This window comes from Salmo salar, chromosome 17, assembly GCF_965601325.2.
Source record: "Salmo salar chromosome 17, fSalSal1, whole genome shotgun sequence".
Classification (NCBI taxonomy): domain Eukaryota; kingdom Metazoa; phylum Chordata; class Actinopteri; order Salmoniformes; family Salmonidae; genus Salmo; species Salmo salar.
The window spans coordinates 71,752,204-71,763,722 of NC_138307.1; the positions used below are offsets into that span (position 1 = coordinate 71,752,204).

The 11,519-nt window shown below is 42.2% G+C and overlaps 1 protein-coding gene across 9 annotated transcripts in view; it reads right to left on the reverse strand.

The window, feature by feature from the left end:
* Window positions 1–9,954, reverse strand: part of np1l1 (Nucleosome assembly protein 1-like 1) — a 28,076-nt gene extending 18,122 nt beyond the window's left edge. For 6 of the 9 annotated variants that reach the window (XM_082963269.1, XM_082963266.1, XM_082963265.1 and 3 more), the window contains exons 1-3: window positions 9,835–9,954; window positions 3,198–3,239; window positions 871–959 (exon numbers count right to left, since the gene is read on the reverse strand). In XM_082963269.1, coding sequence (XP_082819395.1) covers window positions 871–959; window positions 3,198–3,214 — 106 coding nt within the window. In that variant the 5' untranslated portion in view covers window positions 3,215–3,239; window positions 9,835–9,954. The remainder of the gene's footprint in view (window positions 1–870; window positions 960–3,197; window positions 3,240–9,834) is intronic. The other 3 variants (XM_082963267.1, XM_082963264.1, NM_001140094.1) reach the window with 2 other exon arrangements.
* Between the last annotated feature and the right edge of the window lie 1,565 nt (window positions 9,955–11,519).

Sequence of the window (11,519 nt, forward strand, 5' to 3'; positions counted from 1 at the left end):
TGCTGCATTTAGCTGTCTTCTGGGTTTTGGTGACATTATATGCTGGCTTGAAAAATGGGTGTCTGATTATTTCTGGCTTGGTACTCTGCTGACATAATCTAATGTTTTGCTTTCGTTGTAAAGCCTTTTTGAAATCGGACAGTGTGGTTAGATTAACGAGAGTCTTGTCTTTAAATAGCTGTAAAATAGTCATATGTTTGAGAAATTGAAGTAATAGGATTTTTAAGGTTTTGAAAATCGCGCCACAGGCTGGCAGTGGCTGTTGAGTAGGTGGGACGCAAGCGTCCCCCTAGCCCATAGAGGTTAAGGACGAAATGGCAAACTCCTCAGCTGAGTGACAACTCAGTGCTGCGGCGGAGCGGGGACAGGGATGAGTGGGAAGGAAAAATGTTCTAAGACGTTTCTACTGATGACGAGTGTCATTACAGAAATCGGGCGATAATTAGGATATTTGTTAGGCTCTGGCCATATGAAAGCCTCTGTCAAGTGTGAGATCATTGTGACATATCACTGTGGTGGGAGACGATAAGCATTGCTGGGCTATAAATACCTGGGGCAGAGAGACATCTAATTCAGTCTACAAAGGACTGCCAGTTAAACATGATAAACCTCATTAATAAACACATGATTCCTAATCATTCGTGGACAAGTAAAAACATTCAGATTTCAAACCTAGACAATGTGGGCACAGAGGATTTTAATTCAACCTAACATTAACGACTGACCAGCAAGCAGAGGCTCATGACACTCATGTCAAACTGATTCAGATTTCACTGTTGGTTGTTCAGTTGAAGTCAAATCCACGGTGGGCACAGACATTAACGTTTAACAATCCCAGTCGCTTCCTCGACGGGTAGTGCTGAGCCTTACCTTTGCTGTTGACGTCCTCTCCAGTCTCCTCCTCTTCCACGTCCTCCACGTCCTCCAAATCTGCCGGGTCCAGCTCAGCCTGGTCCTTACTGCACACACAGAGAAAAACATTACATCAGCCAAAACAGACACCTGGAGCTTATTCAGGAACGGAATGTACCGTTTAGATGTTATGTGATTATATCTATTGTGTAGAATAGGGAATTACTCTAATAATTACTTAGATACAAAAGGAGGGGTGTGTCAGACAATACTAATACATAGAGGCCTCCACACAGTACCTCTGACAGACTTGGAGACCATGTTCCCAGAGAGTGGACAGGGACACAGGACAAAGGGTATACTGCTCCCCTGCCTCACCGAAGTTTCATCTAACACTGGATTTAAACCCCGTTCATACTGATCAATGAACCAGGTTCCGAACCAGTGCAAAAATAATAACAATTCTATCTGAATAAGCCCCTGATCAACATAATGACAACCATGTGGCGTCAGGATAAAATGCTAGCATCCGCCCTGCAGTTAGTCATGGGGTAAAATAGGGTGATGTTACCCCTAGACACTGATCTTGGGTCAGTTATGCATTTTCCACCACTAGTGGTTTAGGTTAAGACTGGGTGAGGGGAAGTTGATGCTAGACCTGTATATAGGGGAAACTTCACCCAGAGACTCCTGCAGTCAGTCAGGACGGTATATAATAAGGCAGATGAAGGGATAAACAGTTGACTGTCTGCCTGTTCCCTGTGGTGTGAGACAGCCACCGGCCTGCTGGACCAGGGTCAAGGCCCATTACTCAAACTCAGGGAGGTGTCTGAGTGGCTGGAGGGAGCCGGCGTAACCCAAGCCCAGCCATGGCATCCCAAGCAGCCCAGGCTGAGTAAACAGCCACGTCGAGCCACAGCCCAGCGAGGAAACGTCTCCGCAGTGAGAGCGACAGCTGGCCATCCTCCTCTGCATCAAATACCAGGGGAAGAGGACTGACTCAGCTCTGCGGACATATGGACCAAGCATCTCAGAGCAAGAGTGCTGATCTAGGATCAGGACCCCCCATGTTATTATATTAACTGTGCTCTAAAATGTCAACACTACTCAGACGCTTGATATATACACCCACCGGTGTCTAATATTTGACAGCTACTAGAAGCCAAATTGATAAAGGCATTCCTAAACAGTATGTGCATTGGACTAATGTCATGATTTCACCCAACACTCCTGTGCCATTATCCAAATAGTTTTTTGGTACATGGATGCCTTGGGTGAACAAATCAGACTGTGCTTGGCTGCATGATTAGTTTCCTTGCTAACCAAGAGCTCCACAACGATCCCGAACTTGACAGGTTAGCGTGCTGATGGGGGCCTCGTTCTGGAATACCCTGGAGGTTTGACCACAAACATTGGCCTGAATTGCGGAGGGGGGCGGGAGGGGGAAAATCACCCACATGGACTGAAACACACATGCATTTCACTATATGCATATTTCTGCCTGAGACAAGAAGCTGGCTGAGCTGCATTTGAGGTATAAAACTACAAAGGTTGCTTTAGTTTTCCTTTGCCAAACATTATGCACTAATGAAGGTGACCGTGTTCACCAACATCTCAAATCCAGGTTGGCTTCCTGGACACCATAGCAGGTAGAGCCAAAATGACAGCGCACGGGACCTCAACACACCTCCAGGTAAACCAATGACAAAAGGGGGAGGGTAATGAGGCCCCTATTAAATCCACAATGCAGAGAAAACGGATGGAAACACTGAATCCAGACATTAGGGGAATCAACAATATTCAAACATTTATTTAAATGAGTAGGGAATAAACTAAATGAATTGAAAATGAATTAGCAGAAGTTTATCATAAGACATGAACAGAATGCATCTAAACTTTCGTAAAAGCAACGAGAATTTCCCTTCTCAGTATGTGCGGTTCGCTCATCTACCACTTAGTAGCTGTTAGCAATGATGATAATTAAAAGTAGTCTGGTAGACAAGGAAAGGCTTTCCCAAGAATATTCTAAATGAAATGCTACCTACAAAGTAGCATATGCTGACCTGGCAGAATTATATTGGCATCAATCCAGTGGGTATTTGTTTTGCAAACTACCATCACATGTGCGACAAAAACACAGCTAATCAGCCTTTCGCTAGGCGAACGCTGGAATTAAAGGCCATCAACACCCAGAAATGTAAAAAAAGACATCTGAATTTATAAGGCCCTAGGTAACGATGCAGAGGTGGGATTGTTTTAGTATAGGACACTTATGCAATAAGTGTCTATCCTTGCTGCACAGAACGCAGGCTGCACAGCCAATCAAATGGAGAGGATGCACTTACTTGTCCATGTCTGCCATCTTAGCCAAGTCTCGAGTGATGCTGCTGTAGGGAAGGGAAGAGAGAGTTAGACAATGTATGATACATGCTACTTTTGACACAAATGTTAATTCACAGCAGGAAATCAATATGTTAAATAAACAAAGGGCTTCTGGGAATAGATTATTTATTGAAATGGGCCCTAATGACTTATTTGCAAGACTAGCATTACATCGTCTTGTTTGATGGTAGGTTTACAACAGGCAACATAATATCATATCCTTAAGTTCAATAGAGTTGAGGACATCTCCATCCCAGTGTGTAGCAAACTGACATTGGGGGCTTTGTGGACTAAAGCACCCACAGGAGGGCTGAACATCTGATTCCAAGCACTCCGCTTGCTTAGTGCAAAATGGCCACCAACTGTAATCCTACCCCAGTTTCTCCTCCCACTCCCAGATGAAAACAAAAAAGGGCTGCTTTTGGCTCCCTGTCATGTTGGTTAGTGAAATGTGCATGAAAGAACGCCCAAGCGCCCAGCTCACTGACAGCCATGTTAGCTGTGCTGAGGCATTAAGTAACATAAGCCTTAGTTAAATCGTCCTACATATCTCAACCTCTTGCCCATCTCATTTGGTTTGGGCAGAGAATCTGTGATCCGCAGTGTGCCCTGGGCTGGGGCTTTAGATGCTGGCGACACTGGGGCTGCCATCTGATAACATCACCAAAGCAAGGCCCTGTTTAGACCTGTACCCCCATAAACCTCCTGGCATGGAGGAGAGAGCAGAGGGGGACTGGAGCTATGTAAAGCACCCAATCCTAGAGGGGGCAGAGACCACAACTAGTAGTTCACCCATCGGTCCAACAGGCCTTTCGCACAGGGCCAGTGACCCTTAACCTCTTTGGGCTAGGGGGGGGGGGCAGTATTTTCACGTTTGGATGAAAAGCGTGCCCAGAGTAAACTGCCTGCTACTCAGGCCCAGAAGCTAAGATATGCATATTATTAGTAGATTTGGATAGAAAACACTGAAGTTCCTAAAACTGTTTGAATGATGTCTGTGAGTATAACAGAACTCATATGGCAGGCAAAAACCTGAGAAAAATCCAACCAGGAAGTGGGAAATCTGAGGTTTGTAGTTTTTCAAGTGATTGCCTATCCAATACAGTGTCTGTGGGGTCATATTGCACTTCCTAAGGCTTCCACTAGATGTCAACAGTCCTTAGAACGTTGTCTCAGGCTTATACTGTGAAAGGGGAGCGAATAAGAGCCGTTTGAACCAGTGGTCTGGCTGAAAGCCTTTAGTTTAGTCACACGCGCGGCCGTGCGCACGAGCTCCGTTCCCTTTCATTTCTAAGGACAAAGGAATTGTTCGGTTGGAATATTATTGAAGATTTATGATAAAAACATCCTAAAGATTGATTCTATACATCGTTTGACATGTTTCTACAAACTGTAATGGACTTGTGCATTTGGAATAGTGAACTAAATGCGAACAAGGAGGTATTTGGACATAAAGATTAACTTTAACAAAACTAACATTTATTGTGGAACTGGGATACCTGGGAGTGCATTCCGATGAAGATCAAAGGTATTTGAATACTTATAACGCCATTTCTGACTCCGCAACATGGCGGGTATCTGTATGGCTTGTTTTGGTGGCTGAGCGCTGTACTCAGATTATTGCAGGGTGTGCTTTCACCGTAAAGCTTTTTTGAAATCTGACAGTGGTTGCATTAAGGAGAAGTTTATCCATAATCCTATGCATAACACTTGTATCTTACGTCAATGTTTATGATGAGTATTTCTGTAAATTGATGTGGCTCCCTGCAAAATCACTGGATGTTTTGGAGGCAAAATATTCCTGAACATAACGAGCCAACGTAAACTGAGATTTTTGGATATAAATATGTACTTTATCGAACAAAACATACATGTATTGTATAACATGAAGTCCTATGAGTGGCATCTGATGAAGATCAAAGGTTAGTGATTCATTTTCTCTCTATTTGTGCTTTGTGACTCCTCTTTGGCTGGAAAATGGCTGTTTTTTTTGTGACTAGGTGCTGACCTAACATAATCGCATGGTATGCTTTCACCGTAAAGCCTTTTTGAAAATCAGACACTGGTTGGATTAACAAGAAGTTTCTTTAAAATGGTGTATAACACTTCTATGTTTGAGGAATTTTAATTATGAGATTTCTGTTTGAATTTGGCGCCCTGCAATTTCACTGGCTGTTGTCAAATCGATCCCATTAACTTCTTAGGGATCAAATCCCGGTAACACAATTGAAGAGGTACACAGCTGGGCCCACTCAGACTTGCACTTTAACCATACAGGCTGTTAAAGAGGCCATCACATGAAGGTTGACAATTAAAAGCCATTAGTCACATCAGGCATTGAATTAGGCTCGAGACCCCCCCCCCCCCTTTCTGAAATCGGACAACATGGTTAGATTCAGGAGGTGCATCTATAAAATGGTGTAAAATAGTCAAATGTTTGAGAAATTGAAGTAATAGCATTTATGAGGTTTTGTATTTCGCACGACGCGATTCCACTGGCTGTTGACTAGGGTGGGACGTTTGCCCAGACAGGTTAATAATTGTCAGGGAAACAGCCATAATTAACCAATCAGCAACAGTTTAACAGTGCTGATGTAGACCTGGCCTGCAACGTCTGAAATGCACGACTGTCTCCATCTTTCAGCAGCTCCTCTTCTCTCCCTCACCTTCCTAATGGCTTGTGCCCATTGGTTAAGAATCGCACAGGCTGCCCACTCACCTGCACAGTTTAAATAGGCCAACTGAAAAGCTGTCCAAAAATCAAATGTTAAGCAGCTGAAAGGGAGATTACCAGGCAGAGGGAACAAAAAGAGGATAATTCCAGGCCAAATCTTTGGTCATTGAAATTTCAAAACCGCACACAGCACTACTGTAATCATATTTTAGATAGTGTGAACCAATACCATTTGGATCGACCTGTAAAACACCATGAGACCCACATCACGTCGTCTGGCCAGGGAACAGATCAAACATTCCCCACCAATAGCCAATGCCAGAGCTCTTAATAGCCATAAAAAGCTTGAGAATAGCAACAGCACCGTTCAAATACAGACACACTGACTGCATTTCAGTCTGACATGGATTGATAAAGTGGATTTCCTCTGATGAAATAGATTTAGGTCAAGCCAAACAGCATCTGAAACAGTCAACTAGGCATGACACTAATACTTTAATCAAGTTGTTGATACATCGATGTGTAAAGAACGCACCACTGTCAGAGGGGACTAGAATCATAACTCGAGATAGTGTTGGGGAATAGTTAACTACACGTATACTGAACAAAAACCAACAAGTAACAATTTTGCTGCGTTACAGTTCATAAGGAAATCAGTCAATTGAAATACATTAGGCCCAAATCTATGGATTTCACATGACTGGGCAGGGGTGCAGCCATGCCCACCCACTGGTGAGCCAGGCACAGCCAATCAGGTTGAGTTTTTCCCCCACAAAAAGGATTTGTTATTGACAGAATTACTCAGTTTCATCAGCTGTCCAGGTCTCATCCAATCCCAAAGGTGAAGAAGCCAGATGTGGAGGTCCTGGGCTGGCTACATGTGATCTGCTGTTGTGAGGCTGGGTGGACGTACTTCCAAATTCTTTAAAAATGACATTGAGGTGGCTTAAGGTAGAGAAATTCGACCGAATGTTTTTTTTCTCCTTTGTCTGTTTATCTAAACGCAGATTCCCGGTCGGAATATTATCGCTTTTTTATGAGAAAAATGGCATAAAAATTGATTTTAAACAGCAGTTGACATGCTTCGAAGTACGGTAATGGAATATTTAGAATTCTTTTGTCACGAATTGCGCCATGCTCGTCACCCTTATTTAGCCTTTAGGATAGTGTCTAGAAAGCACGAACAAAACGTCGCTGTTTGGATATAACGATGGATTATTTTGGACCAAACCAACATTTGTTATTGAAGTAGAAGTCCTGGGAGTGCATTCTGACGAAGACAACAAAGGTAAGAACATTTTTCTTATAGTAAATCTGACTTTGAGTGCTAAACCTGCTGGGTGTCTAAATAGATAGCCCGGCATCACAGGGCTATGTACTTAGAATATTGCAAAATGTGCTTTCACCAAAAAGCTATTTTAAAATCGGACATATCGTGTGCATAGAGGAGTTCTGTATCTATAATTCTTAAAATAATTGTTATGCTTTTTGTGAACGTTTATCGTGAGTAATTTAGTAAATTCACTGGCAGTGTTCGGTGGGAATGCTAGTCACATGCTAGTCACATGCTAATGTAAAAAGCTGGTTTTTGATATAAATATGAACTTGATTGAACAAAACATGCATGTATTGTATAACATAATGTCCTAGGGTTGTCATCTGATGAAGATCAAAGGTTAGTGCTACATTTAGCTGTGGTTTGGGTTTATGTGACATATGCTAGCTTGAAAAATAGGTGTCTGATTATTTCTGGCTGGGTACTCTGCTAACATAATCTAATGTTTTGCTTTCGTTGTAAAGCCTTTTTGAAATCGGACAGTGTGGTTAGATTAACGAGAGTCTTATGTTTAAAATGGTGTAAAATAGTCCTATTTTTGAAAAATTTAAGTAATAGCATATCTAAGGATTTGAATAACGCGCCACAGGATTCAACTGGCTGTTGAGTAGGTGGGACGCAAGCGTCCCACCTAGCCCATAGAGGTTAACTGACTAGCCTAACTAAATAAACAAACCTAATTTGTGTATTTGAGTGAAATAAGCTTTTTGTGTGTATGGACAATTTCTGGGATATTTTATTTCAGCTCATTAAACATTGTACCAAAACTGTACCTGTGTTTATATTTTTGTTCAACTAGTGACTTAGCATTTTGCAGTAAACTTCCAGTGTGAAGTAATTGATAGCATGGGCAACTATTTTAAGAGTAGCTTCCAACACTGTCAGTGAGTTTTGTTTCAGTAACAGTTCCAGGAATACCTTTCAATCAATTGACTACCTCAACTCTACATGCCAGTTTCACAAAGGGGTCATTAGAACTCAAATTGATGGGGTCATAAAAATGCCATGTGTTCATGAGTAACAGATGTGTGCCTCAAAACACAAATGACAAAGCATCTGAGACGTTCAAACATCAATACAAGAGAAGCCATCATCCATAGCACAATCATAAAAGGGTCCATTTAAAAAAATGATTTAATTCTTACTCATACCATAAGGCCTTTTCTCTCAAACGAAAATGTAATGTCGCCTTAGTAGGAGTCATCAGGACCAATATCCAATCTACAAGTTGCGACTAGTTGGTTCACCCTCATTTCTTGACAAAAGTTACCCGTACAAATCACAGCCAAGTAGGCTGTATTAGTCAAAAATACACAATCTAGCTATAGCTAGCTAAACTGTGGCTAAAGGTAGAATATCTAACGAAACATGTCTAGTTGTGTTGCATTGATAAGCATTGACAGAAACAAAGGCAGCTTTAGATGTGATAACAGCTGCAACATTTGTTTGAATGTTGCTAACTCAATGCATTTCACTAACAAAGTGAAAATAACAGATCTTCAGTGACTGAAATCCCCCAATGGTACACATTCATCCCTTCAACGAGCCTTTCAAACCCAGCGACCACGTGTTGCATGCTCAAGGCAAGCTATGAGCAATGGCTCTCACCGACAAAGAAACCCGGCCAGCCAGCTAGCTGTTAAACAGCATATGAATTTAGCTAACTACCTAACCTACCACTGAAACGTACAAATTACACAATTCCGTGGCATCTAGCTAGTTAGCTACCACATGCACTATAATGGATACATTTGCGGTAACGTTAGCCAACTGGTTGTGCATGTTTTCAGCTAGCTAACCACTTCGCCAGCAAGTCAACTAACGTTACCTAGTTACAGCTACCTAGCTAACGTTAGTTTGGCATACGCACTTTCATTGGGCAAGTACTCAAGTGACAATCCATATTTGATTGGCAACGTGACCTGCTGGGCAAATATTGGAACCCTCAAATAATATTAAAATCCAAAATAAGAGAACCGTTAACTAACTATGTGGCTATCGAAATTAGTTAGCCAACTACAAACATGTCAAAAGTCACGTGAAAAGACGGAGACATACGCGTCCCATTTTAGTGTGTAGCCTGCTAGTTAGCTGTAAAGCTCAAACAGTGATCAGACACAAAAAAAAACTTGTACACGCCACATCTCCCTCCCATCACTTAACTACCCTCCCTAAGGCTAGTCAATAAATAGGGTCAAGTCTAAATAAAAATAAACACGACATCCGATAAAACCAATAACTGAATGATGCAAATTACGATGACTTGTCACAAAAAAGGTTATGACGTTTGTATTTACAATACAACGTCTCGAAAGGGCGGAAAATTAGCCCTTTTCATCATCGTGCATGTAACGTTAGCAAGCTAACGAATCATGGTGGAGCCTCTCGTCTCTCAATGGCTGCTACTAGCCATCCGACTTAGTTAGCTGGCAAGCTATCGTTCTATTCTTCGACTACATGCACACAAATATTTAGTTCAAGACGATAAGAACAACCCCATATTCGTACCCATCTAAGATAACAAAATATATGCGCCACTCTGTTGTATTGCTAAAGACCAAGCTAAGGTGATTTCAAGTCATTCGCTTACCTTTAACTGGCGGCTTGACTAGATGGATCTACGCAGTGAAGCGGTCCAAAAGAAAAAGACTCCGCTCTTATGGCGGTAAAAGAGAGAACGATCCCGCCGCTTGCGCTCATATACATCTAGCGTCATCACGTAAACCAGGGCAACGTTAAGTCTATGGGAGGGGCCGGTAAAGAATATTTGATGAAGTGTTCTGTCACCATCGTCATCAGATATGTCTAGTCATTCCACCCTAAAACAATTTCTTCTGCAAGATGCATGTTTGCATCATATCTTATGTCACAATGCCAACCAGCCCATAGCAACGTGCAATTTCCCTGGGTCCCAGACAGTATGGTCCAATTAGAGGGGGATTGTCTTGGGGGATTAAAGCAAACCATGACATATATTCACCTAGACTTGTCTTGAATGCTGGTACCGTGAGTTGATATAAATCAGAAAGTCTTTGGTCATAGAATTGATCCACAAAAGGCTTCATTTTGTTTGCCGGTCAAGCCAGGCACATAGGTTACCTGTTTAACCGATGTGAGCGTTCTCCTGCCCAGAGGCCCAGGCTTTTGTGATACTGTCAATTAGAAGCTTATTTCTGCAGTACATACTCCACAGTTCGAGTCCCCAATGCAGCTTCCACGCTGCCTGCTATACTGGTGGCACCAGTGGGATTTGTCGTTCTCTTACACACCGGAGAAGCTGCTCTGTACACTAGGTGGACACTTCACGATAGAGTGAATACTGCCCACAGTCTGTGAGGAAGGATAGTCAGTGGTGATGATTTGATAATCCTAACCCTAGCAACACCATAAGAGTTGTTAACTCATGTAGTAAACTAATATTACATTGTTTGCTCTTGACTCCAGACTCAGTTTCAGGCAACATGTGAGGATTACAGTGTGAATCATACATCAACAAGATGTATAGACTGACTATTACGCACTAGGCCCCACAAAGCTTCTACACTCAGAGCAGTTTTAGAGAAGTGCCCAAAAGTCATAAGTGTGATCCAAATCTTCCAATTGGCGGAAGTCTTTCCCACATGTGGGTGCCTGTCAAAAACACTTTCCAATCATACTGACACTTTACGACACCTGCTGTGCACCGCAGCATAACAGATGGCTGTGCATTCATAAGTTATTACTCAATAATTGTTTTGAGTGTTTTAGCTCCAACAACAGATATTGTATATGAATATTTCTGACTATTACACCCATGGAGATCCTATATATATTCATGAATGATAGAATCTCTATGGTTGTTCCTGACTGTAGTTGTTGTCAAGTGATCCTGCTTCCTTATGGTTAAGAAGAGGATCATAGATCTTTAGTATTAATAGAATGATCCCTTGGAGCATACACTACTCTGACATTTATGTTTTATGTTGTGCACAGTTGGTAGCATCATGACTCATCAAAACTGCCATGGCCCCAAAACAAGGGGCTCCTGATGTGGATATTCACATTCAGTGAATGCCATTGATGCCAATAACCGCGGCAGGTAGCCTAGCGGTTAGAGCGTTGGGACAATAACTGAAAGTTCGCTAGGGGAGCTAACAAGGGGGAAAAAAATCAATCGGTGCCCTTGAGCAAGACATTTAACCCTAATGACTGGCTGTGACCCCATTATCCGAGGGTGTCTCAGGGGACGTTTGAATATAAAAATGTTTTTCCTGAAACAGGACAAAAATAAGCACT